Below are 27,467 nucleotides of genomic sequence, written 5' to 3'. Positions count from 1 at the left end.
AAATCTACTCTATGGCTGATTCTGGATTTTATGGTTACGTAGCATGCTATGATCACGTGACTCTGAGCTATCCATCAAGTGACGATTGTGGTCACGTGACGCACAATCTTCTCTGGCATTTGAAGACATTCAAGGAGCACGCCCAGAGCACGAGGCATTTGAAGACAGAGCCTTCAAGGAGCATGCCCAGAGCACGCACAAGGCACTTCCTGGAGACTCAGTCACGAGCGGAGCGTTCAAGAAAGCAAGTGGCGGTTTCGTCTTTGCGGTGATGTAGTGCTCTCCAGGCAAAAATCTGGAAGACAGGTAGGATGCCAAAGCTGCGGGGTTTTTCTCAATCTTATTCGCATCTCTGAGAATATTTGCTAAGCTTCAGCCATTAATTATGTTGGCTGTCGCTTCCACAGATCTGAAGAGGAAGGAATCTTTTTTTAATAGTTTTATTTTTTACATTTATTTTTTATTGCACATGTGAGCACACAGAGTGTATTGTGGAGGTCACAGGTCAACTTTTGGGCGTTTGTTCTCGAGGAAGGAATCTTTAGGAGCTGTGATTCCTTCCGGTTCCGGCTCTGACTAGAGTTTCAATCTAGTGGTTTTGAAGGGAGATTAGTTCTTTTCTCAGCATTCCCACTGATTTTTTCTGTCTCTGATGGTGGGGTAGGTGGTTTTATGGTAAGATGCCCAGATTGTTCCACGGGTTTGCTCAGGTATACTGCTGAGATGATGAGACAAGGAGTTGCCATGGAGGCAAAGGGAAATTTTATGAATGTGGTCGTACTTTACCACTTATGATAGAGAAACCCTGTGTGAATTGAATGGGGTGGGCAGGAATCTTATCCAGGAGTCATCCGAGATCTGGCTCTATGGTGGTGACACTGAGGGCTCAGGCTGAGGAGGGAAGCTGAGAGGCAGCGGCAATTGAGAGAAGGAGGCCAGAGAATGGGCCACAAAAAAGCAGCAGGGGAGGGGAGGAAAAGTGGTGGCAGGGTGGCCTGGCATCTGGGACCCACCATCTCAGGCTTTGAAAGCACGAAATGAGCAAGAAACTCCTTCAGTCCGTTGGTAGGCAAAGTAGCAATAGCAAGGCAGACTTGCGATTGTGACAAAGCCACCTCGAGGAGGCAAAGCTGCTAAGCAGGAAAGCAAAGGCCACCTAAAGACTAAATGGCAACCTCAGGGGAAGAAAAGTGACTTGGGGCCAAGGGACAAAGTGGGGAAACGAAGTAGTGGGAGTGGGGTAAGAGCCGCGGAGGCGAGGCAAAGTGGCGGCCACAGAGGCTGCGGCGGCGGCGGCGGCGGCGGCAGCGGGGCGCGCGCGGGAACTGAGGCGAAGCGCGTGGGAGCCCGGGAGGTGGGGTGGCGAAGAGGCCCGAAATGGGGGAAGCCTCGGTGGGGAGGAGACTCTACCAAGGGAAAGCCATTGCGGGGAGGCGAAGCGAGCCGGAGAGGCAAAGCGGCCAGTGTGGGGGTACCAGGGTGGGGAGAAGTGGCCACGGGAAAGCCCTAGATAGGGAAGTGAAGCGGCGGGAGAGGGGGCGGGGAAGGGGGCGGGGAAGGGGCGGGGCGGAGGCGGGCGGAAGGGGGCGGCCGGAAGGGGGCGGGGGAAGGGGCGGGCGGAAGGGGGCGAGTCTCTGTGGGAAGGCAGATCGGCCACCCAGCGAAAAGCGGAAACAGGGAGGTAAAGCCGCAGCGGGAAAGCTGTGGCAGGGGAGTAGAGGTGACACGGTGGCGGCCGTGGGTGGGAGGTGTATGAGGGCGGACCTGGCTGGGGAGGGGAAGTTGTTCCCTCTGCCTGAGGGAGAATAGGGGTGGGGCTGCGAACGTTGGCCAGGAAAGCGGAGTCGTGGTCGGGTGAGCCAAAGGGGCTGCCGCTGCGATTCAAACTTTCGCAGTCTTTTCTGGGAGCCTTGTTGTACCAGTACCATGCCTTCCTCTCAGAAGTCTCATCTTTTCCTCACAACCTTTTTATTGTCTGCGTCTTTGCCTTTTAAAAATTTACTTGAAAAACTAATGGTTCCTCTTAGGACATTTTCGTTAATGTTTATCTTCGTCCCTTTTGTTTTGGTTTTCATAGACCTGTCACTCCTGGAATTAGCTATGTTGGCCAGGCTAGCCTCGAACTCACAGGGATGTGGCTGCCTCTGCCTCCCAAGTGCTCATCTTCTTAAATTTCAGTTCCTATGGACCACTCCAAATCCAATCTTAACTTCTGTGTCTTTTTAAAATTAATTTAAAAGAGAAAAAGAAAGATTTTGAAAAGTATTGGAAATGTGAACCCAGCTATCATGTAACAGTGCAGAGTTTGTTTCTGAATATTTACTTGAAATTCAGTTGTTTTTCAAAGTATCTGTGGTGTGCCCTAATCTCATTGAATTGAGGAAATCCAACTATCTTACACTCCAACCAAACACATGTTTTGTTCTCCTTTCCCCAAGTTTCTAACCATCACTTATTTCACTCCCTCTTGAAAACACTGTCCATAAGTTTATGTGTGAATAGTGGCATATTTTAGCATATTGAGTAAAATTATAAGTGAGATATATTAAAATAGTATTGGATAAGTGAATCATAGGGCTACTGTTGTGGGAATTTGAGATATTCAAATGTATTCAAGTTGGCTGTGTTTGAAGGCCAAAGCCTGTAAATTCCAGCGATTGAGAGGCAGAAATCAGTAGTATGGCTCGATATTTGAGACCAGGCTAGCATATATAGTGAAGTCCATGCCAGCCAGGGCTACATAAGTGAGGAAGCCTGTTTAAAAAATAAAATAAAGGGGCCGGGTGTTGGTGGCACATGCCTTTAATCCCAGCACTTGGGAGGCAGAGGCAGGCGATCTCTGTGAGTTCGAGACCAGCCTCGTCTGCAGAGCAAGTTCCAGAACAGCCTCCAAAACAATCCAGAGGAACCTTGTCTCAGAAAACCAAAAAATATAATACAAATATTGTATTAAAGATGTAAACCTTCCAGTTTGTGGTATTTTATAGCATGCAGCTTAAACACACCACTCACATTCTTCTCTTCCCGCAGGCCCTCCACGTTTGTCCTGCACAACACTGGCCTTGACCTACAGAAACAACACTGATCTGTCATCCGAGAAATCTGAGCCATCCTTTCATTCAGGTAAAAGGATTTTCATAGTATAGGAATTTAAACATCATCACTAATATGGAATATGATACAGGAGTATTTTTCTCAAATTTATGTGTATTTAGTGTTTTTGACTTAGTATAGTGTACTGGTCTTCAAAACCATCTTTTTTATTTTCCTTATTCCTTTTAGCTAAAAATCCATTAATTTAAAAAAGTCAGCAGACAACGGTAATTTTTTGAAATTAAATCTTTGTCATATGATCTAAATATGTAACTACTAGTAATGTCCTGTTTTTTACATTTGTTTTATTTAGTAAAATATAATTACATCATTTCCCCTCCCTCTTCTCTGTCCAAACTTGCCCTCTCACATCTCATATCCATAGTCTCTTTTAAAACTAATATTATTATAGTATGTAAACAAATATATAAATACAACCTGCTGAATCTGTTTACTGTTGCTAATATGTATATGCTTTTTAGAGCTGACCACTTTACATTGGATAATCATTTAGGGGGCTTATACCTAGGGAAGACTAATTGTCCCTTTTACAGCAGTCTTTAATTTACTGTAGCTCTTCATCTAGGAATATAGTCTCATGAATATTTCTGTACCCTTGTTGCCTGCCAACTGATGATGTCATAGTTCAGGTATTTTTTTAAACAACTGTATTGAGATTTCATAGGTGTAGCTTCCCTATCATATCTAGAAATTACAACCATGCAGCAGATTTACTGAGTCCCTGTCTTTAGCAATTGATCTGCCCTTTATTCTGAAATGTTCTCTGATTCTAAATTGTAAGAATTGTGTTTTAGATGTATTAGCTAGGGCTAGGCACCTCACAGTCAGTTGTAACCTGCTGCATTTTAACCAGCTGTGGCTTTTTGTAATGGCCTCTGTCTAAGCAGGCCTTAAGTTCAACTAGACAAATGTTGTTTACCACCAAGATATGTGCCACTATTTTATCTTTAAGGATATCTTGCCATGCTGGTCTTTGTTGTGGTTCATAGGCATCACATCTGGGTAGGACTATTAATTGCTTCCCTCCCTTGGCAGCATTAATAGCACCTTCCAGTACTGTACAAGGTAGCCCTCAAGGAAGAGGCTTTTGAGTTAGGCCATCTCAATCCATTGAGTCTTGTTTCTAAAGTATGTGGTGTTCTCAGCAATAGGAACTTCTGAGAGGTAACTAAGGGCCACAGCAACAGTCCATATTCTTATGAGCCTGTGAGCAACAATTCAGAAGGACGCTTCTAATTCCTGGTACTCTAGGTTTTGTTAGTCTGTGGCTCTTGGGGAGAGACTCATCATCCGAAGATACATAACTCCATTTAAACTGTGAGTGTGTATACGCACACATAACACTGATTATGTCTCTTTCACACATTCTTACTGTTATTTATCCCTTTCTCTCCTTCCTTATTTTCCTCTGTCCTTGCTCTCCAATTAAAGCCCCCCAATTTTTTAACATTCCTCCTTAATGTCACCTGTATCTTTGCTATTCGATACCCTTCTCCAGCTCTCCTTGTGCCATGGCATCCTTTTACTCTCCTGCTTTTTGTATTACTTCAGGTTATGTACTCACACCTGAAGATTTGAAGCTAGGAACCATAATTTGAGAGAACACACAGTATTTGTCTTTCTGTGTCTGGGTTACCTCACTCAATATTTTCTACTTCAGTTCATTTACCTGAAGTTTTCATTTTTCTTTATAGCTGAGTGATATTCCATTGTGTATATGCACCACATTTTCATTACTATTCATCAGTTAAATAACATTTAGGTTATTTCCATTTCCTAGCTGTTGTGACTAGAGTGACAATTGACACAGCTGAGCAAGCATCTGTGGACTAGGAAATAGAGTCTTCTTGGCACATACCAAGGAGTAGTATAGCTGTGTCACCTGGTAGATTTATTTTTATCTTTTTAAAAATCCTCCACAGTGATTTTTAGAATGGCGACACCAGTTTGCAGTCCCACCAACAATGAATAGGGGTTCTCCTTTTCCCTGCCTCCTTACCTGTAAAGGGAAACCTTTTCCTTGAGAGAAGCCTTCCCGCCAGCCTGGTTCCAGAGCCGCTTTCCTGCCAGCCTGGTTCTAGAGCCGCATCAGTCCCGAATAAACACACAGGAGGCTATATTAATTATGAAGCTGTTGGCCTTGCTTGTTTCTTACTGGCTACCTCTGACTTAAGTATTTATCCCATAATTGTTAATCTAAGTATTTCTCTTACCGGAGAGGTTTCCAGGCTTCCTAACCCATGGCGTTACATCTCGACTCCCTGTGTTTCTCTTTCCCAGAGTCCTCCTGGACTCCTAGTCCCACCTATCTTGGTTTTCTATTGGCCAACAGTGCTTTATTGACAAATACACAGGACTTCCCCCATCACTTACCAATGTTTGTTATCAGTTGTTTTCTTAATCTTAGCCATTGTGACTTAGGGAAGATGAAATCTCAAAGTTATTTTAATTAGAATTTACCTAATTGCTAGGGAGACGGACACTTGGCTTTTTTTCTTTTGAGAACTTTCTGTTCAGGTATATTATGTAGCCCTTTGTAATTGGGTGATTTGTTCTCTAGACTCTTTGTTTTTAAGTTCTGTTTTATTATTATCATTATTATTTTTTGGTTTTTACGAGACAGGGTTTCTCTGTAATTGTTTTGGAGGCTATCGGTCCAGCCTGGCATCGAACTCACAGAGATCCGCCTGCCTCTGCCTCCCGAGTGCTGGGATTAAAGGCGTGCGCCACCACTGCCCGGCTTGTTTTTAAGGTCTTTATATGTACTGGATATTACTTTCTGTCTGATGTGTAGCTGCCAGAGATTCTCTACTACTCTGTGGGCTTCCTCTTCACTTGATTGCTTGTTTCTTTACATGCACAATGTTGTGCCTGGTTTGCAGAAGCCCAGAGACTCACCCAAGGAGTTGACACTTCTGACGCAAAAACAAAAGGTTTCTTTTTATTGTTTAAGCTGGCCAACTTAGATCCCATTCCATGGTGGTTAAATGAGATACCAACCAGCCAAAAAGAGAAACTTTTAAAGGGAAAAGAGGGAGGGAGAGTCCTGAGATGGCAAGTCTCAGTTCCCAGGATTCCCATGGTTACAGAGATTACATAGCACACAAAGTTTCTGTACAAGTTTATCATGAAATGAAGGGCCTTGAAGAAGGCAGTAACTGTCACCTGGTTAGGTAAAATTAATTGTCACATCTGTGGGATAGGGGCTTACAACCGGAGCACATCCTGCGATCTAAAAGTTTTATGGCAGATAGGGCAAGAGGTTGTCTTGTTCCCAATCTTCTCAAGGCAAAGGGGTAGGGGAAGATGTTGGCACAGCTGCTCATGGGATCGAGCTCCTGGTCACCTACTCTGTTGTCAGAGCCTAAATGTTTATGTCTTTCAGTTATTAATTTTTCCATCACACACGGGAAGTATTTTGTTCTTATGAGGTTCCACTTGTAAACTATTGGTCTTAATTCCTGGGATAAAGGATTCTTATTCAGAAAGTCCTTTCCTACACATATATCCTGTGGGTGACTGCCTATATTTTCTTCTACAAGTATCAGCATTTCAGATTTCACATTGAGGTCATTAATCCATTTGGAGAATATTAATATTCTATTTAAATTCATTTTCTTTGAGTCTATTTAGCTGTCAGTGTCTTCTTTAAGCTCCTTGAAAGTTTTGGTGAAGTTTGGGTGTTCTTCTGAGTTCTATACCCTGGGGTTCATCTAGGTAATTTTCACTGGAGAATATTTCTATTGGACTGATGACTTTGGTGGGGTAGGACATCAATCAGACCTTGACCTTTTATATTGTTTGCGTTTTTGAAGTGATCTCTGGACATGTGTACTTGTTTTATTGGTTGTGTTTCTGATGTGGACACAATAAGCTGGGCTGACACACAGGATGCGCCATTGACCCAAAACTCAAGATTGGGAAAAGTGCAGGCTTACCAGACTGGACTAGGCATGAGTTTTGATACTGGGGAAAGTATAGGCAGGGTACGGTCAGTCAAATGCACCAAGCTAGGACAGAGCACAGGATGTGCAGGGTTGCTTGGGCCTGGGAAAACATACTTATTTGGTCAACAATAATAATTTGTTCATGTTATATTAAACTTGGTGCTGTGTCTTCAAACTTTGTAATGTGTCCAATTCCAGAATGCAACATGGATGACCACAGTGTTTTTCAAGGAAGAAAGGGACATTCAAATTATAGCAGGCATAAATTTGACAGAAAGAACCATTATTTTGAGCATCATAGGTAAGTGCTTCGATCTTCAGAATTGCAAGAGAATAATGAAAGCATGGCACTAAGGGATGTTCAGAAGGGATGACAATTAGGTGCCTTTGCCAGCAGAGCCCAACGGCAGTCTAGCTCATGAAAACCTGAATTGAGAGTACAGGAGACAAGAGAAACAGACAGCAAGACCGGCTTTCTGATCAAGCTGTGAGATTTTATTTTCCTTAGGTGTGTTATATAGTACTTAGGGCAAGGAAACTAGGTAGGGCGGAGTAATCAAAGGAGAGGGGTCATTGGTGTAGTAACCAGGCCACTGAAGTTGAGCAGATAGCAGGTGCTGGCAAGGTGAAAGGGTCGCAGAAGGAGGGATTAATGATCTAATTGTGGAATGTTTCCTTTTTTGCCATTGGCTATTCCTGTGAGCCCAAGTTCTATTCATTAGGAAGCTGGGGAGGGGAAGAGGGTTGAATGGACTGAAGGTAGCTATTCTTTTAACACATGGGCTATTCTTTAAAAGGCTGACAATATTTACAAGACGTTCTAAATAACAATGATCACTTCCGACAATAAGGGATATCCAAAGTAACATAGTACATGGTCAAGTATCTTAATTGGCAGGTAACAGCCCCTGGGACTATGCAACTCTTCCATTCTCTGTGACCTTCTTTCACTGAAAAACTGAAGATAGATAGAGATTGAATACTAGTTTAGCAGCTCTAACTGGAGCCATGGTATTAATGAGGGGGCCTATTCATAAAATAATGGGTTAGCATTTTATAGCCACTTTGCTGCTTTCTCTTTCCTAGAGCTCCTTATGCCTTGGGACTCAAAAGGGGGAGAAGAAAATACAGTGATGAAGACCAAAGCTTTCCTTCTGTGTGGAAACATGATAAGCTAGAGGAGAGTGACATGGGTCTGGGTGCTGGAAAAAGAGCCTGGGACAGCTGGTTCAAGGTCACAGTGAGTATCCTAATAAGGTCTGTATTAGATAGAATATTTTGGCTCCTAAAAGAAGGATGAGCATATCGATCACAACAAATCATTACCTGAAGAAATGTTATTGCATGAAGAGAGGAAGGACCTAGGACAGAGGTTCTCAACCTTCCTAATGCTAGGACTGTTTCATACAGTTTTTTCATGTTGTGATGACCCCCAACCATAAAATTATTTTCATTGCTGCTTCATAACTGTAATTTTGCTACTGTTATGAACCATAATGTAAAAATCTTCTGATATACAACCCTATGAAAGGGTCATTCAACAGCCAAAGGGTCACAACCCACAGGTTGAGAACTGTTAATTGTGAAAGTCTATGTTTAGCACAAAAAACAAAGAATCATATTAGAGACCCCCTTAGAAGTTCTTTAAAGCTGAATAAAGTTCAAGAAAGAACATGTGGTAGTAAAGTTTGTTCTCCATTCTTATTCCATGCTGTCTCTCGTTTCTCTTATGTTTTTATTTGTAAATGTAGATTCCAAATGGAAAAATGTATGACAAGACGTGGCTAATAAAATCAATCCAGGACCTCTGCAGTGTACCTTTAAACCTTGTTGATGTAAGAAGGCTGGTGAAGCCAGATAGACACAAGGGAATGGAGGAGGGATGCCAGGCTCATTAGGAGCTAGCTGCTGTCTTCTAACATGTCTCTTTTTTCCTTTCATTGTCCATAGTTCCACTATGACAAACATCGGGCCAGGTTCTTTATCCAGAATGCTAGGACTGCCTCTGCATTGAAGGATATCAGCAACAAGATCTATGATGAGACACACCATAAGGTGTGTGCTAATAGCATTCTCTGTAGCTAGTCCTGAAAGGGGTGGTGACTGGCCAAGAGCTGAGCATCATCCTTGGAATTAGAGGTCACAGTACTTACCTGCCTCTCCTTCTCACAGATACCTATCTTGGTCAGTCCTTCTATTGTACCCTATTCTGTGCAGAATAAGTTCACATCAGAACAAATGGAGCAGCTAAAGGTAATGCAGACTCAAGGCACATTGTGTGTCTTCTTCCCAGACCCACCTCTTTTTCCTTTTACTCCCTGGCATTCCTGACACTATGAACCCAGAACCTTAGAGCCACTCTCTCTGTGTCTGCAGGTGACTGTGATGAAACGATACGATACCTCTCAGAAAGCTCTGGACCTCCAGAGGTTCCGCTTTGACCAAGGTATGGCTGACTAAAGAAATTCTATATAGATCATATAAAGGTAGAAGGATCTTCCTAAGAAGAAAACATAGGGATGGCAACTTGGGAAGGGTATCTATCTGGACCAATGCTGATCCAAATGGACACCTGACAGTCTTCTAATTCCTTTTGTTCCACTTTCTAAAGACTTGATGGACAATGATATTGACATGATGCTGAATCGAAGAAGCTGCATGATTGCTACATTACAGATCATTCAAAGAAATATCCCTGAAGTGAGGCCATAGACTCAGTGCATTTATTTAAATAGGGGGTTAGAAGGGATGGATTGAAGGGAACATTTGTCAGCAAGGCACTAGAATAATAACCATATCTTTTAATTCTACCTCCCTGAAAGCTTTTGGCCTTGAACTTATGCAACAACAAATTGTACCAGCTGGATGGGCTGTCTGATTTGGTAGAGAAGGCTCCTCAAGTTAAGATTCTGAACCTCTCCAAAAATAAAGTGAGAAGGGGAGCCAGATGTGGGTTGTGTTGAGTGTGGGTGGTAGTGTACACTGGGGGTTATGGTAAAGAGGCAGGTAGACGCTTCTAAGGGAGGGTGGAGACTGCAGTGACTCGGCTCCAAGGTTTCTCTTGCCTTGGGACAGTTTTACCAATTCCTTCCCGTCTTTATCAGCTGAAATCAGTTTTTGAGTTGGAGAAGGTGAAGGATCTAAATCTGGAAGAGCTGTGGCTAGACGGGAACCCCTTCTGCAGCCACTTCTCGGATCAATCCAACTATATCAGGTACATAATACCTGCTGAGGCTTTTTCCTCTTCATTGCCAGGGTTATGGTTTTGTTTCTCATTGCTGTGATAAAATACACTGTCAAAAACAACTTAAGGGATAAACAGCTTATTTGGCTTACAGTTGCAGGTTACGATCCATCATTGCTTCCAAGTTAATGTGGTAGGAACTTAAGGAACTGATCATATCACATGCACAGTGAAGAAGAGAGAGCAATGAATTAATGAATGCATACTAGTGCTCAGCTCATGGTTTGTTTTCATTCAGTCCAAAGCCTAGCCAGGGAAATGGTGTCACCTATGTTCTGGGTGAGACTTCCCTCCTCATTCCTTGAAGGCATGCCACAGACCAACCTAGTCTAGACAGTTTCTCACTGAGACTCCTTACTCATGTGATTCTACTTTAAGTCAAGTCCACAATGAGAACTAACGGTCACAGGCACCATTCTCTGTAGTAACCACCCTGCAGCTTGAGCTGCACCCTACTTTTGCGAGAGTAGATGTCTCTGATCCTCTGGGAGGAAGACAGGCTCTGCTTTCTCTGTCTGTTCGACCATGCTCTCAGAAATCCCTTCCTTCTTCCATACCCTCTCCCTTTCACCTATTCTGGGCTCTTTTTCACTTTTCAGAACATCCAGGCTCCTCTAGAACCCTCTCATGTGACATCCCAGTTACACCATCCCTCCTCACCTGTCCTGAGAGGAGCCATCTGTTCTTGTTCCTGAACTATCCTTGATTTGTCCCAGGCTTCCCTGAAGGCTGTACTGCTCTAAACTGAGGGCTGAGACCATGGGTAATGCGGACATGGACATTAATTTCTCTGTGCCCTTCATTGTTGCAAGTGCTACCCTCCTTGAAGGGAAAAATGATGAACTCCCTAGATCAAGGATCCAGAAGTGGACTGCCACTAGGAAGCAGAGTGCAGAAGAGGTTACAGAGACAGACAGACCTCCCAGAGGCCTCTATCCCTCCCTCCATGCTTCCCTCCTTCCCTATAACCTGACCTATCTACCTACCCATGCCCTCTAGCACCAGGCCAGACAGACCATCTCCCATTTCCTTTGGGTGTCTTCTATTTTGCCTCTACTCTTTTATGTCTCCCTGACATCTCCCACACCTTACTTTAGCCTGATTTCTGTTGCCACCTCCCCACCTTCCTGTTTCTTGAGTCCTGAGCCTGCCTTCCTCATTCCCTGTTTCAGCATCCTGTAGAACACTGGATACCTATCAAGGTGGCAGAGCCTTGGGTGGGTGCCTTCCCAGTGCCTTGCTCCCTACAGATTCTTCAGTGGGTACTCTGAGGTAAAGAATATAGGCACGGAGAGGAAAAAGCCATGGACCCTGGGATACTCTGGTGGAAGAAGAGGGATGAGAGTGAGTAGATGCCCCAAAAGGAAGAAAAGCTAGTTAAGCTTGAACTTCTAATCATTTCTTTTTGTTTTTGGACAGTATCATACGGGAGCTATTTCCCAAGTTGTTGCGCCTGGTAAGTTCCTACCTTCAACATTGTTTTAGCTTCCTCTCATAAATTATCTTCACACTTGCCCTCAAAATTGTTGTTTTTCATGTAGATTACATGTTTGCGTCAGACCATCATTCATTTTAGATTATGTCTATTCCTGGAAAACATCAACATTTTCCCTGGGAAAGTATCCATAAGCAACACAGGCACACAAATGTTCCATACAATAGAGATTTCCACAACTCCATCAAATTTTCAGGGGCAATTAAAACTCTGCCTATGACCTTTTTCCCTTTAGGTCTCTGGATCTTCTTGGACATTCAGTGCCATTTACCCTGTGTATTGCTAACCTTCTCTCTTTTTCTCAGGATGGTAAGGAGCTCATATTACCAGCACAAATGGACGTAGAAGTCCCCCAAGCAAGCAAGGTGAGAAAGAACCAAGAATGATATGTGGTGTTGCAAAAGAGATTTTATTAGAGTATAGTCTGAAATTATTTTCTATTTCAGGAAACACGTACAGACTCTGAACTCATAAAAAATCTAGTTCTACAGTTTCTGAAGGAGTAAGTACCCCTTGGACTACAAGAAAGGCGGGAAAGTTGAGCCATGTTGAACTGCCTTATCACATTTTCCGATAGGAGCTTTTAGGTCTCACTTAGGGTTCAGATCACAGAAATAACCTGTCCCCTTATTTTGCGTTCCTTACCCTTACTAGATACTACTTGTATTATGATAATGGAGATCGATTTCGTCTCCTTGATGCTTACCATGATGAGGCCTGTTTCTCGTTGGCCATTCCTTTCAATTTCAATGACCCAGACATGTGAGTATCACAGTTCTAACTCTGTTCTGTAGTAGTGTGCCTCTCTCTAGGAAATGCCTATATTAAGTGAAACATGGAGTTCTGGTACTCTTTTCTCCTAGGAGCAACCTAGAAGAGTATTTCAAATATAACAGAGATATAAAAAAGCTGCAAGACTCATGTAAGTTTGATGGAGAAGACTGGATAGGGTAAGGGAGTAAATAGAAAAATTTGGGGGTTGTCAATGAACAGGTTGTATCATGCCCCTGATCTTTTCTCCTTCACTCCTCTATAGACACGCGAATGCGATTGCTGAAACACACAAAACAGGACATTGTGGACTCTCTTAGTTTGTTACCCAAAACTCAGCATGATTTCTGCTCTTTCTTGGTGGACTTGTGTTTACACACAGTGAGTACCTGGGTCTTCTGTAGGTCATACACAGAAAGCTGGAGATGCGTAAGATCCTGAGCTCATAGCTTGTACCATTTTCCCTTTCAGGACATAATGCTCTGTTTTTCTGTCAATGGGTTGTTCAAGGAAGGTGAGTGTTTGTAGAATTTCCTCTCTAGGTCCCCTTTGCTTCCTCCTCCTGGATGGGCACCCTTGAGAAGCCTTCCAGATTCTCTCACTCTGCACTTTTCCTTCCTGCCCTCCCCTGTTCTACTGCCTACAAACCATCCTAATCTGACTTGAGTTCATGTGTTTCTGTCTCATAGCTCACAGACAAGGGACACAAGCTATAGTTTGTTGAGTCTCATTCCAATTCCATACTCGGTAGCTTTGGGCCAGTTTCTTAACATCTCCAATTCTCTACTTGTAAAACATGACTAATTAAATTCATCTCTGTGACAGATCTGAAAAAAACCCATCAAACACTGGAAGTGATTTTTTCACAGGGTCCAAAGTGTGGTAGGGGGCACAGCAAACTGGAGTGAATTATTACTGCTGTTTCTCTCCCCATTTCTGCCATACCCTCCTGACTCCGAGCCAACAACTGACTGGTCCTGGCCACTTCAGCATAAGAACCAGACTTGGGAATGCTGTTTGAGTATGTAAATAAGGTGCTATACTAAGGAAAAATATTGTTTCTTGTCCTTGAAGTGGAAGGAAAATGTCAAGGCTGTATTCGTGCCTTCACGAGGATCTTCATCGCTACCCATTATAGCAATTCAAGGTCAGCGCTGTGTTGCTTTTGGAAATTCCTGTCCCTGTCCAAAGCCAGCAGTGTGGCAATATGATGGTGTAGTTCTCAGGGTATTCTCAGAATTGTAGAAAGCCAACAAATAGATAAAATAATTTCTCTTGCTGGTTGAGAGTGTGGCTTTTGAGATCAGAGTACTACCTTCTTTCATGATAGGATATTTACATGCTATGTCATTGGCCAATACATTGGACTTATCTCTGATTCAAGGTCTTCCTTTGTTATGCAGGTTTAAATACACTGGGGTTAAATTCACAAATCTCGTCAAGTTAGTCTTTAAAAGTTAAACTTTATATGGGATGGATAGAGAGAAGCAGACAAGGATGTTGGGAACCAGGCATAGATGGAATGTGGAAACAGTCTGGTTAGTGATTGGCAGTTATTGTAGGATTGGCATTGGTAATGTAGGCCTGTTGATTTCTTTACTTGTCTGAGTGTCTATTTTTCCTCCAGAATATGCATCATGAATGATGAGCTGATTGTGAGGAATGCCAGCCCCAAAGAGATCCAAAATGCCTTTGTTTCATTGCCACCTGCCGACACTTCTTCCAAGCCTCCACTCTCTGAAGAGCAGCAAGAAATGGTGAAGTCTTTCTCTATGCAGTCTGGAATGAAACTTAATTGGTCTCAGAAGTAAGTACTGGCTGTACAAAAAATGGGTGGGTGGGAGATCAAGTAAATAATGGTACTTTGCAGGAAATTAGAAAAACAATTGGGATATTTATTTCCCCTCCCCAAAGTGGGCTCAGGAAAGTATATCCTAATCTATACTGATCTCTTTAAATAGTTTAAAACAGCATAATATTCATGTGGTGTATCTTGTATATGGAAAATCATAAGGAATCCACTAAGAAACTATTAGAAGTGAAAAAACAAATTCACCAGATTTTTAGGATACAAGATTGTATATACAGTAATTATTTGCATTTCTGTGTATTAACATTAAATATCCCAAAGTTAAATGGAGAAAACAGTTCTATTTATAAAAGAATAAAGAGGAACAAGTACTGAAAAACTATAGTGGGGAGCAGGTGAGTATAACATATGAATAAAGTTTTCTCAGCAATATCTATTCATGTATACAAATTGAACAGTATTCAAAAACGAAGTGGCCTGGACAAGAGCCCTGAATATCAGGTTGAAAACCATCATGTCTGCCTTTACTGTAACAAAATGATGAAATCATTTAAGACAGGAAGTAAAGAGCTTATGTGTCCTACTCACTGTTCTACTCCTATAAAGAGTCATTGTGGCCAAGGCAACTCTTATAAAAGAAAGCATTTAATTGGAGTCTTCCTGACAGCTTCAGAAGATAAGTCCGTGATCATCATGGCAGGAAGCAGACAGGCATGTGATGGAGCAGTAGATGCGAGCTTTATATTCTGATCTGCAGGTTAAAGAGAGAGACTTTTGAAGCTCACTTCCAGTGACATACTTCCAGAAAGGCCAAACCTCCTAATCCTTCTCAAAACAGTCTCACTCCCTGGTGACCAAGCATTAAAATATACGAGCTTATGGGAACCGTTTTCATTCTCAAACCACCACATGGTGTCAAATATACCACCCATAGAGTTCCCTCTTACTTGGGGGAAGGAGAGTACAGAACTGAAATTTGAAAACCAGTACCAGGCCTGCTTCAGTAAAACTCAGTGCTGGCTAGAGCCCACATACCCCTTAACACCATGTGAATGCCTCATGGCTGAACAAAAGGAACTGCATCAGGACTCAAAAAGATGGTGACCACTTCACCCTCCATTGTGCAGTAATCAGTACAGGATAACTCCCAGGTAGAAAAAATTTAACACTTGCTTTACGGAAGCTCCGTGATCGTAAAGTCAGAAATATTTCAGTACCCTTAAGAGAAGCTCAACAAATATTTGATTTTTGTTCGGTGTTTGTATCCCTTTGCTAAGTACGTTCAGCACAATTTAAAATGTGATAGAAGGCATAAATTTGTAGATAAAGCAATTAGTAAACATGAAAAAGGTAGAGCTGGAGAAAGAAAAAGTGAAGAATGGAGAAAGTTAGGGGAACTTTAAGATAGTATTAAAAGAGCAAATATTGGAGTTATTGGTGTTCAGGAAGCCTAGAGGAAGATATGAATATGCAAGTATAGGAAGAGTAAAGTCACTGTCTGTCCTAGTTTACTTTCCTACTGTTGTGATAAATACCATAACCAAATGCAGTTTTGAGAGGAAAGGGTTTGTTTGACTTACATATTACAGTCAGTCATTATAGGAAGCCAAAGCAGGGCTGTTGAAGGCAGGAAGTGAATCAGAGACCATGGAGAAATGCTGCCTACCACTGGCTGTCTCCCTGTGTCTTGCTTAGCCTGCTTTCTTGTGCCCATGTTCACCTGTCCAGGTATGGGACTTGCTCTGGTTGGGCTAACCTTTCTTACATTGATTAGAATCAAGAAAATGCTACATAGATATGCCCATAGACCAATATGAAGGAGGCAGTTCCCCAGTTGGGGTTTCTTCTTCCCAGGTGTGTCAAGTTGACAAGATTTAACTGAAAATTTCTACCCTGAGATAATTCACAACGAATCAGTCACAACAATGAGTATGTCACAGATAAATGACAGATTCTCAAGACAAGGGAAAGGAGGTAACTACTAAGGGTACCCCAGTTTGTTTGACAGTCAGCTTCTTGGTGGAATCTTGTAGACCAGGAGAAACTGGCACAAACTTTCTCATGATGCTGGGGGAAACTGTCTGTCATAAATACTGTACCCAGCAAAACCTATCCTATGAAATATTGATGTTGGACAAAACTTATCCGGCTGAACAAAAGCTGAGAGAAGTATTTTCCCCAGAGAAGTCCTTAAGCTCACAGTGAGTGCAGCAGCATACACAAAACCTGTGCAATCCCAAAACCAGACCAGTTCCCACCATGGAGAGTACAGTTGGATGCACAATCCCACCAGTAGCCATGGAGCTATATTGACAATTTTTAGCTTCTGGGAAAGGGAGGCACAATAAGGGTGTAGCTCCTGGTAAGTCAGCCACTCTCGAATGGAAAACCACACATCCAAAATAGTTTGGGCAATAAAGGACACAAAGTTGCCTGGATTGGGATGGGGAATGGATCTTGGAAGAATTCGGTGAGGGGCAAAGACTATGATTGAAACATGTATGAGGCTGTCAAAAACTAATAAAAATTTGCTCATCCCCAAAATAGCCATGCCACCATTGCACAGTGGGCATCTCATCTAGCAGGCTGATACTGTAGAACATATGGTCTACAGTTAGGTGAAACAATTGATCAGTTTTCTCCTCCAGCCATCTACATTGCACCTTCTAACAGTATGAATGCTATCTAGGATGGAGGGAGTTTTCAGTTACCATCCATTTTCATTCCTCAGTGTCTTGTAATCAGAATGTATGGTGTCTTCAAGCAGTAGGTTCTGACCATCTGTCTATGGTGGGCAACCAAGAGCAATGGTCATAGGCTGCATTTGTTTTTTTAAACTGAAAATATAATTTTTCATAGAATATCTTCTGATCAAGGTTTCTCCTCCACCAACTCTTCCCAGATCCTCCTTGCTTCCCCAACCACCCAAGTACACACCATTTCTGTCTCTCTTTCCTTAGAATATAGTCATCTAAATAATAGTAACAATAATGATAATAACAGTAAGGAAAACAAACAAGAATAGGACAAAACAACAGAAAAAAGAGGAATAGTTAAAAAAAAGCACAAAAACACATATAGATGTAGAGACACACAGAATTCCATAAAAACACAAAACTAGAAACCATGATATATATGTGAAGGACCTATAAGGTTAAAAAACAGAGGCCCTGACAAAGATTATCAGACAGTGAACCTCCAAAAATGCCACTGAATTTGTTTGGTATTGGCTATCTATTGCTGGACATGCAGCCTGGACCAAAGAGTAAATTGTATACTCAGTGAGACTCCATTGGAGAAAACTAATTTTTCATTTGTGAATGGTTATCAAATAGAGATGGCTTCCAGGTTAGGGGTATGGGCTTGTGTCCACTTTCCCTCTTAAAGCTGGGACCCCATCAGGCCCAGACCTGTGCAGGCCCTATGTGTACTGCCAGTCTCTGTGAGTTCAAATGTGTATTGGTCCTGCTGTGTTTTAAAGGCCTTGTTTTCCTGGGTGTCTTCTATCCCCTCTGGCTCTTAAAATCTTTTCACTTTCTCTCCCACAGTGTTCTTGATGGATACCTCCCATTTAGAACTGAGTGTTCCAATGTCTCTCGGTCTGCACATTGTCCATTTGTGGGCCTCTGTAATTATTTCTTCTACTGCAGGAGCAGGCTTCTCTGATGATGGCTGAGCATGACACTGTTCTATGAGTATAGTAGAATGTCAGCTAGTCTGTATTCATTTGGGTGCTTCTAAGATTTCTCTGGTGAACAACTAATAGGAGGTATTGTGTACCTGGCACCAGGGTTTTTAATCTAAAAGCCTATGAATTCAGGGAATTGATGACAGACTAAAGTACTGATACCACCGAAGTCCAGCTTGGTAAAACAGTGAGTTTTATTGGCATTACTTAAACAGGAATACAGGTTAGGGGTTACTCAGCCTAAAAGACTCGACAGCTGTATCACCAAAACCCATGTTAGCGTAGGTGACAGTTCACAAAAGCAGGTAATCTAGAGTGTATTGCATACTCTGTAAGTGGCTTAAGAGATTTTGTAGAACAGATATTTCAAAATACTATTTTTGTGAACTATAAGTAGCCTCAAAATCACAGAGATCCGCGTGCCTCTGCCTCCTGAGTGCTGAGATTAAAGGCGTGCGCCACCACCGCCAGGCTTTCTGTAGTGTTCTTAAGTTTACATTGTACAAGTATTTCATTTCCTTGGTTGTTAATGGAATTATTTCCATGATTCCTTTCTCAGAAATTATGTCACTGATTATATCTCAATGATTGTCATTAGTATGTTGGAAGACTAAGGATGTTTGTTGATTTGATATGTTGCCTCTTTGCTGAAAGTATTAATTCTAAAAAAATGTTGTGGTTGAATTATAATGGAATAACCCTAGGTATAGAATCGTATCATCTATAAAGAGACACATTTCCTTTTTCATTTCCTAACTGTATCTATCTCCCTTAGCTCCTTCACTTTCAGCTCTAGATAAAACTTCAAGCACTGTATTGAAAAGAGGTGGAAAGAGTGGACATCTGTGTCTTATTCCACTGATGTTAGTGACAATGCCTCCAGTTTTTCTCTGTTTAGTATGATGTTGGCTATAAGGTGATTATTTAAAGCCTTTACTATGCTGATATATGTTGCCTTGATTTCTACTCTATATAGGGCATTTCTCAGAAGCAGTGTTGGAGTTTGTCGAAGGCATTTTATGACTCTATTAAGCTGATCATGTTATTTCTGTCACTCCAGATGTCTTGAAGACAATGAATGGGACTACACCAAAGCTGCTGAGATCTTCACTGTTCTCCAGGTGGGGTCTGGGTATCAAGTGGGTAAAAGGTGGATGTCTCAGTGCCTTCAGCAAGATGAAGTCTGGGTAGCCTGGGGATCAAATTCAGGGCTCTTCTGACATCCTGACTTTTTCCCTGCAGAATGAGGACAAGATCCCAAAGGACTTCTTCAAATAAATATTCTAAGCTGCTCCTGTGGATATGGTATTCCACCTCATACACGTTATTTCTGTTTGTTTATAAGGCCCCTCCCATGACTGGGATTAGAGGCCTGGCTGACCAAAAACCCAAAGTTAACCTGTAGGTTAGATAACACAGTCACCCCAGGAGCGATTTCTCTGCTTTCCTCTAAAGATGTCCATTTGTTCTCATAATAAAGAATTGCTTTACTCTGCACATTGTGTCCTGAATTGCTTTTCTCCTGCCTCAGCCAAGAGCCAGAGGTGCCAGAACCAAAAGGACATTCGTTCCCAAACTTCTCCCACATTCACCTCTGTCTGGTCCTAAGCATATCCATAAGGATTGCTTCTGTGAAAACTTTGTGAATAAATCCTCATGCATAGGATACATGCTATTTGCAGTTTATAGGCTGCAAAGTCTGGGGACTCTGTCAAATGCTCTGCTTGGAGGCCTGTAGAAGCATCATGTGACCTAGGTGTCAAAGAGGTGTCTCTAGGATAGTGAGGCTGTGGTGAGAGGGTACACATTTTATTTCATATCTCCTTTCTGGGCATTTGAATGTTTTCATGCTCTGCATTGTTGTGGAATATTACTTTAACTAGGCAAAGATATGTACATTTGTTTATGCTACATTCATTTAATGATGTAAGGATGCATGTTTAATTATGTAAAGACATGTTACTGTCTCACCTTGCCTGCCTAAGGCACCTGATTGGTCTAATAAAAAGTTGAACGGCCAATAGCTAGGTAGTAGAAGGATAGGTGGGGCTGCCAAGCAGAGAGAATAAATAGGAAGAAGAGAGAGAGGGAAAGGCGGGAGAGAGAGATGCCCAGGACCAGCCAGGCAGCTGCCAGCCAACCAGAGACAGAGTAGGACAGAGAGAGTGAAAGAAAGGTATAAAGCCCCAAGGCAAAATGTAGATGAAGAGAAATGGGTTAAAGTAAGTTATAAGAGCTGGTGGAACAAACATAAGATGAGGCCAAACACTCATAGCTAATAAGTCTCCATGTCATAATTCGGGGCCTGGAAGTCCAAGAAAGCCTGCTACACTGCACCATGATACATTTTGATTTGTATGCAAGTGGGTGGCAAGTGGATCTTTTCACAGCTCTCTGCATGTTTCCTTCTTGCATTCTGGAAGGAGCTATACAAGGAATGTTATAAAATTAGGCCCTGCTGGAGATCAGGAGAGTTAGCATGTCTGTTGCAAGCATTGCTCTCAGGGTACTTCATGCCATGTTCTTGAGGGAGGGTCTTCAGACATTGGTTTTCACTACCAAACAACAGGGCACATAGTCTCGCTTTTTGGACAGTTCTGTGGGAATTTTCACTAAGAGAGACAATTAAAAATTGCTTCTAAGCAAGTGTTAAAAATCAGAAATCTGCAAAATTTGTTTCCTGACTCATGGATTTCCTCTATTTCTATAATGCTTGTGCTTTATACAATAAACAGCCATACCTTTTGAAATTCAACTAATGCTGGTACAGGGTTTTCTAGTTACAGGCTTTTAAATTATGACAGATGCAGTCCTACACATTGACAAGTTATGCTTGTACTTTATTGTGTTTAATATAATTACCTACTAGTTAACACTTTGCGGTTTTTATGTAAACTTACATAGTTCTGTGATAGAACATGAATTTCAAAAAAACAGGAACTGGGGATAGTTTTTATTACATAAAGAATAATGCTAACTTTGTTCTTACATGTAAGAACTCAGGGGTCAGACACAACTTTCTGTAACTCAATTCTGTTAATGGAATATTATTTTAAGGTGTGTTATATTTGTTTATGCTGTGGAATATTTGCTTAGTGATACAAAGATGTGTTGCATTCTTTTATGTTGCATTTGCTTGACAACATGAAGCTGTGTTACCTTGCCTGTATAAAACGCCTGATTGAACTAATAATGAGCTGAACGGTCAATAGCTAGGCAAGAGAAAAGATAGGCAGGGCTGGCAGGTAGAGAGAATAAATGGGAGGAGAAATCTGGAAGGAGGAAGGAACAAGAGAACAAAGAGAGGAGGGCATCGGGCCAGCTACACAGCAAGCCATGGAGTAAGAAGTAAAAAAAGTATACAGAAATAGAGAAAGATAAAAGCCCAGAAGCAAAAAGTAGGCAGGGATAATTTAAGAAAAACTGGCTAGAAATAAGCTGTGCTAAGGCTGGGCATTCATAAGAAATAATAAGCCTCTGTGTATTTATTTGGGAACTGGATGGAGCCCCCACACACACCAAAAGAGTAAAAGTATAAAAAAGATTAACAATTCTCAGTCATACCATGTAGAGAACAGAATCCCATTGCACATTTGTTAGTCTCCTTGGAAGAAATAGAGGTGATCCTACATGAGATGGAGCAATCACATCATTGAGTATGATCCATGGTCTCTGAGCTGCTATATTTCCTTTCTGAACAACAGTGACCATGGAATTCATGGCATGAACATGTTTTCCAGTTGCCTTTCTATCAATTCCCACAGTTCTCTCTCTCTCTCTCTCTCTCTCTCTCTCTCTCTCTCTCTCTCTCTCTCTCTCTCTCTCTCTCTCCCTCTCTCTGTTGACAGAGAGAGAGAGAAGACAGACAGACAGACAGACAGAGGGGGAGGGAGGGAGGGAAGGAAAGGGAGAGAGAAATCTGCAAATATTCCCTTAGGAGATATTCTTACTTGGAAGCATTTAATGACATACATGTGAGGTGGAGAGTGGGGTGAGAGTACAACAGATACTTCTATACACTGGGGTTTTTCCTTTATTTTCATTTTATGAATATAGGTGCTTTGCCTACATGTATACGTGTACCACATATGTGCAATGCCCCCCCAAAAAACTAGAAAAGGGCATAGGATCCCCTGGGACTAGAGTTAAAAATGGCTGTGAGCCACAGGGTACTGGGAATTGAACCCAGGCCTTCTGGAAAGAGCAGCCAGTGCTCCTAACTCCTGAGCCAGTTCTCCAACTCTGTACATTGCTTTTAAGCAAATCAGTATGCATACATATTTCTTAGTGCTGTATGAAACATTTTATCCTATCCATACATTCATGTATGTGTGTGTGTAAGTTTCATATAAATTGAACCATAGTAGAGGTAGTACCCTTCGTTACCCATTTCATTTCCATTACATCAGTTATTAAATGAAACTGTATGTAACCACTACTTACACTACATTTTTGTAGGATTTTCTTTCTTCTTTTGTTTTTTTGAGACAGGGTTTCTCTGTATTGCTTTGTGGGGGGGCATATATTTTGGAAATCTATTCCACTCTTCCACAAGTTCAGGAGAGCCTCGATATCTATTGTCTTTAAGATGTCAGCTAATTACTGCAGGATTTCTTGGTCTCAGTGGAGAATGGCTCCTATCTAAATGACAATAGACTTGGGCCATGACAAGTTTACACTCACCCTGAAGGCTAGTAATATGTGCTGGGGTGAAGTGCCTGAAGGCCTGAGTACATGCAACAAAGGAGTATCTTTAGGATGAAGGGAAATAATTGCTATCAGTCCTTTATACATGATAATAGTTGTCTTCTGTCATTGCCCCCACCTTTGGATGGTTACTTAAGATGAAGGATCAATAAACCGGGGCTTTTCAGTATTAACTGACTGCCCTCCTGTGATGATCACACAACTCTGTCTTTTCTTTAATGCTGTTGGATAGCTAGCATTCCCTCATACCCACTTCCCCAGTCAGGTTTGGATCCGGGGTTGTTCGGCTGGTTCTGATCTCAACTCTGAAGTCATCAGTCCGAGACAGCTTTGGAGCCTGTCCTGGAACTAGCTCTTGTAGATCAGGCTAGCCTCGAACTCACAGAGATCCTCCTGCCTCTGCCTCCCAAGTGCTGGGACTAAAGGCGTAGCCACCAATGCCCGGCTATTTTTGTAGGATATTCAGTGGTCTTTTTCCTCTCATTCTAGACATTTGTGTCTTGATTATAGTTTATTGCTGGGATAAAACACCATAACCAAAAGCCACTTGGGAAGGAATGGGTTTATCTGGCTTGCACTTGCACATCACAAACTATCTTTGAAGGAAGTGTCATGGGGGAGGTACTTCTGTATGCCATGAGTATGTGTTTTTCTTATTGGTTGATGAATAAAGCTGTTTTGACCAATGGACAGCCAGGATTCGGCCAGGCTGGAAATCCAAACAAGGATAGAAAGGTAATAGGCAGATGCTATGTAGCTGCTGGGAAGGTAGGACATTCTCCTGAAAGATAAGGCCACATGAAGATGCACAGATTAATAGTTATGGGTTAATAATTAAGAAAGAGCCAGTAAAAGGCCTAAGCCAATGGCCAAACAATTATAAAATAAATATTAAGTCTCAGAGTAGTTATTTCATAGAAACTGCGGGAACCCAATTGGGTAGAAAAAAAAAAACGGTCCTGATTTCCTTCAACAATGAACAGTGTTGTAGAAGTGCCAGACAAATAAACCATATCCTCCCAAGCTTGTTTTTCGGTCATAGTGTATCATTATAGCAATAGAAGTCTTAACATACACACACACACACATACACACACACACACACACACAGAGAGAGAGAGAGAGAGAGAGAGAAAGAGACAGAGAGAGAAAGAGACAGAGAGAGAGACAGAGAGACAGAAATGGAGAATTAAAAAATAAAATGATAAATTTTAAGAGGATGAGCTAAATGGATCAATGTTTTACCCAACTCTAAATGCCTGAGCTTGAGTCCTGAGGCCCACACGGTAGAAGAAAAGAACCCACTCCTCCAAGTTGTCCTCTGACCTCTGTACACCTGCTATGGTGGAGCCACCCCAACTTTACACTTTATTATTGTAATAAATATTTAGATTTAGAAAATATATCATGGTTCATTCTTACAGAAGAATGATTTGTAGCAGAGAATACAAATACCCTAAACATAAAAATCAAATTATATGTAAATCTGAACATATAAAATATGAATTTATAAAATAAAAGAACAATATTAAATCATTAAGTGGTGGTTCAGAGCACCTACAGTATGAAATTATCTGTAAACTATTTGGAGATGCTTTTATTCACGAAAATATGAACACCTCATTCTACTTTCCAGTTACATCACTAGGTAAATAAAGACAATGTGTAATTAATGGGGGTGGATTCAAAGCATTTACCAAGTTTATTATCTCAAGTATTGAGCACTTGCAACTTCATTTTACACATTTTTGTAGCATTTGTACCTTTAGTATGTCTGATAAATAACAATGATTTCTAAAGTCTGAAGGCTCTTTTCATAAATTTGGCATATACCCATTTTACCAAATGATTGAAATGCAGTTAATTACAAAGATGGAAGTATCAACAACCAGCAATCTCACCATAACTGAGGAAAATAAGAACATTTTGCTGTTTCACTGTCTTGTTGTCTTTTGGTTGCTTGAATATGTGCATATAGTATATGCATGCTGATATATTGTGCGCATGCTACCAGGACATTTTGTAGAGTGGTGATATGTGTGCAGTTTTATGCTACCTTGTCCTCATTTTATTTTAATGTTAAATCATTTAGCATGGGGAAACATTGAGGTCTGCTTTTGTCAAACACTTTATAACTGTACCTGTCCCATTTCTTGGAACAAACATTCGAATGCACTGGAAGGCAAACGCCACATCTAGTTCATACTGAATGACGTTATCAGAATCTGCTAAACAGCTTTCTACGCTCTTCCTTTAATCTGTATGCCATCCAGTCTGTTCCAAACAGGGACTGCAGGAAGACAGAATAATTACATTGCCTGACAATGCCAAGCCTACCCATATGACTCACCTATTGAATGGCTTCAAGGTGTAATAATAATCACAGCGAATGATGAAAGTGTATACTACTCACTATATGTGCCAGGCAGCACTCTGAATGCTTTTAATGTCATCATTCAATTTCCTCCAAAAGCTCAATGGGCAGATATTGTTCCAATTCTTATTTAGAACAAAATGGAGCTTTGGTGGGTTTTCTTTATCATAAATACAATACATACTTATTTTACAGGATTGATGAGACTCCAAGAAGGAAAATGGATTATTTAAGACCATGAAACCCCCAACTAGTCTGTGGCTCTCTACATCTAATCCACAAGCATCTCATCTTAAATCCTATGTCCTATTCTTTTTTGTCCATTTAGTCTTGTCCAGTGTTAGTGATAAGGCCATTACAGGAAAAAGGATTCCTCCAAGGTCCTGTACTTGCTCAGTATGGACATGGATGCAGTTTTGTTTTCATTTATGCCCCCTTTTAAAGGCTTAGTTGGAAATTTAGAAGGGAGATGAGGAGTCTGAAAACTCTCTAACATAAATTTATGTTTGTTTCTTCTTTTTCAAAACTCCTCAGTTCATCTCATAGCACAGAAATGACTAAGATTAGTACTGGTTAGCTTATTCTCGGTATAAAATAAAGCAAACACCATATTATCAGAAAGAAGACCTAAAAGTACAGTCATAGAATACATGTACAAATATTTTCATGCTACAGGAGTGGTGAAATTGCAGCATCACAGAGCATAGCATCAGGCATCAATGATTCTCTGTTAAATGGGAATAATGAGACAACACCACTCAACATCCCTTTTTACATGATGGGCTTGCAAAGATAAAGGACAGGTGTCTGAAACCCTCCTAGGGCTATGTCCACAATGATACTCTCAACTATAGGGAGGAAACTTTGTTCCAGGAGGCCTGTAGGTATGCACCGCATAGTTGAAGTGATCCTTGAAATGTAAAGCAAGACGTGGAAAATCAGATATGTTGCTGTCTCTGGAAACCAACTTACAAAAAAAGTGTGTATTGCCATTTACACAGGGCTGTGACCAATGGGTGGTTTATCTAATTTAACCTTTGCAGGTATTCAAGGTATTTTCATTGTTGGCATTATTGAGATCAGGATACAGGTGTTGTGAGAAGTTAAAGGACAAAGTTTGGGGAAGTATCTCAGTGATAGAGTGCTGTCCAGCATACACAAACCTCTGGGTTCAATCCCAAGTACCCAAAGAGTGAAAAAGGAGTTAAAGTAATTTTCTCAGACTAGGATCCTCATAAATAAATGCTTAGAACTTAAAACCTGTGACCACGAAGTATCAGTGTTTTTTTGTTCTGTTGTTTGGGCAAACAGTCAATGAGCTTGGATATATTGTTTAGGACTTCTCCTTAATCCTCAGCCTTATTTCTTATCTATTTTTCAGTATTTTATCCTAATATCTATAAAGTCAAATTTTTAAAATCTCAGAGAAAATAGTCACAATTGGCATTGCGGATATTGGGTTAATATTATACATCTCTTAAAAGAGAAATTGGCCAAGAATCACAATGTAATGTAAATTCCAAGTAAATATTTGAACACATCCCTAATGGTATTTTAAGTGATAAAATGGTAAATGAACTCTACTAGTACATGAAACGGACTAAGAACAACATTATATGTAGAAGTCAACCCCGAGGTTTTAGAAGAATTTTGCCTGCACAGCTAAATAAATATCTCTTTGTTTTACTGTTACACAAAAGTGAATGTACATCAATATAACACTAATAATAAATAACATGCATTAAGGCAGAGGGAGGGAGCTGCCGTGGTCCTCAAGGAGATGTTGAAACTATACTGACTATACTATACTATACTATACTATACTATACTATACTATACTATACTAGTAGGATGATCCAGGATAATTTTGCTGAAGTGGACCTGTAGCATGACTGCTGGTGTTCAACTTTGTCTTTGGGTACAGCGACCTTTGTATTGTGTTCCCACACTTCATATCAAGGGTGCTGCAGGTGGATACAGAACAGGGATCACAAAAAGCAGAAATCCAAGACATGAAGCAGGGACTCTTCCAGGTCACTTTCATGGACTAGGTTTGCCAGATACACCAGGATAGAGAACTCATGATACTGTCTCTTGTACCACGGTGGAAACTTGGAGAACTCAGTTAGCCAACGTACCTAGATGACAGGTGCCATGTTCTACACATCACAATCAAGCTTGATATCTCACTTACTTCATAATAACCTCTCCTACAGCAGCAGATGAAAGAATAATGGTAAGTGGCACTGCTTGTGCTTTTTCTTCCTTTTCCAAATGTCATTTGTTGGACAAGCATTTGCATAGTACATATAAATTA

General features: G+C 41.2%; 1 protein-coding gene across 4 annotated transcripts; it reads left to right on the top strand.

Annotated features, from left to right (window-relative positions):
* The first annotated feature begins 214 nt into the window (after positions 1-214).
* Positions 215-19,566, top strand: LOC101841716 (nuclear RNA export factor 2). Of its 4 annotated transcripts, none has more exons than XM_021228634.2 (22): positions 215-306; positions 3,031-3,123; positions 7,260-7,362; positions 8,148-8,301; positions 8,813-8,896; positions 9,012-9,116; positions 9,234-9,314; positions 9,438-9,507; positions 9,673-9,761; positions 9,884-9,991; positions 10,166-10,275; positions 11,725-11,761; positions 12,106-12,165; positions 12,247-12,302; positions 12,455-12,562; positions 12,664-12,722; positions 12,837-12,952; positions 13,043-13,085; positions 13,646-13,718; positions 14,199-14,378; positions 19,130-19,190; positions 19,312-19,566. In XM_021228634.2, exons 3-22 carry the CDS (start codon positions 7,268-7,270, stop codon positions 19,345-19,347), a joined length of 1,725 nt encoding a protein of 574 aa, XP_021084293.1. In that variant the 5' UTR covers positions 215-306; positions 3,031-3,123; positions 7,260-7,267; the 3' UTR covers positions 19,348-19,566. The 4 variants fall into 4 exon arrangements, with proteins under 4 accessions (XP_021084293.1, XP_012970623.1, XP_012970624.1 ...); XM_013115169.3 differs by lacking the exon at positions 215-306 and adding an exon at positions 1,610-1,681; XM_013115170.3 differs by lacking the exon at positions 215-306 and adding an exon at positions 1,641-1,720.
* Positions 19,567-27,467: the final 7,901 nt, after the last annotated feature.

This window comes from Mesocricetus auratus, unplaced genomic scaffold (assembly GCF_017639785.1).
Source record: "Mesocricetus auratus isolate SY011 unplaced genomic scaffold, BCM_Maur_2.0 Super-Scaffold_100003, whole genome shotgun sequence".
Classification (NCBI taxonomy): Eukaryota; Metazoa; Chordata; class Mammalia; order Rodentia; family Cricetidae; genus Mesocricetus; species Mesocricetus auratus.
This window is presented reverse-complemented; position numbering and strand designations above follow the sequence as displayed.

Excerpts from the sequence above, each read along its gene's own strand:
- LOC101841716 (XM_021228634.2), top strand. The coding sequence starts at position 7,268 with ATGGATGACCACAGTGTTTTTCAAGGAAGAAAGGGACATTCAAATTAT. Across the intron at positions 12,303-12,454 it reads GTTCTACAGTTTCTGAAGGA|ATACTACTTGTATTATGATA; the intron begins GTAAGTACCCCT and ends TACCCTTACTAG. Across the intron at positions 14,379-19,129 it reads AAACTTAATTGGTCTCAGAA|ATGTCTTGAAGACAATGAAT; the intron begins GTAAGTACTGGC and ends CTGTCACTCCAG.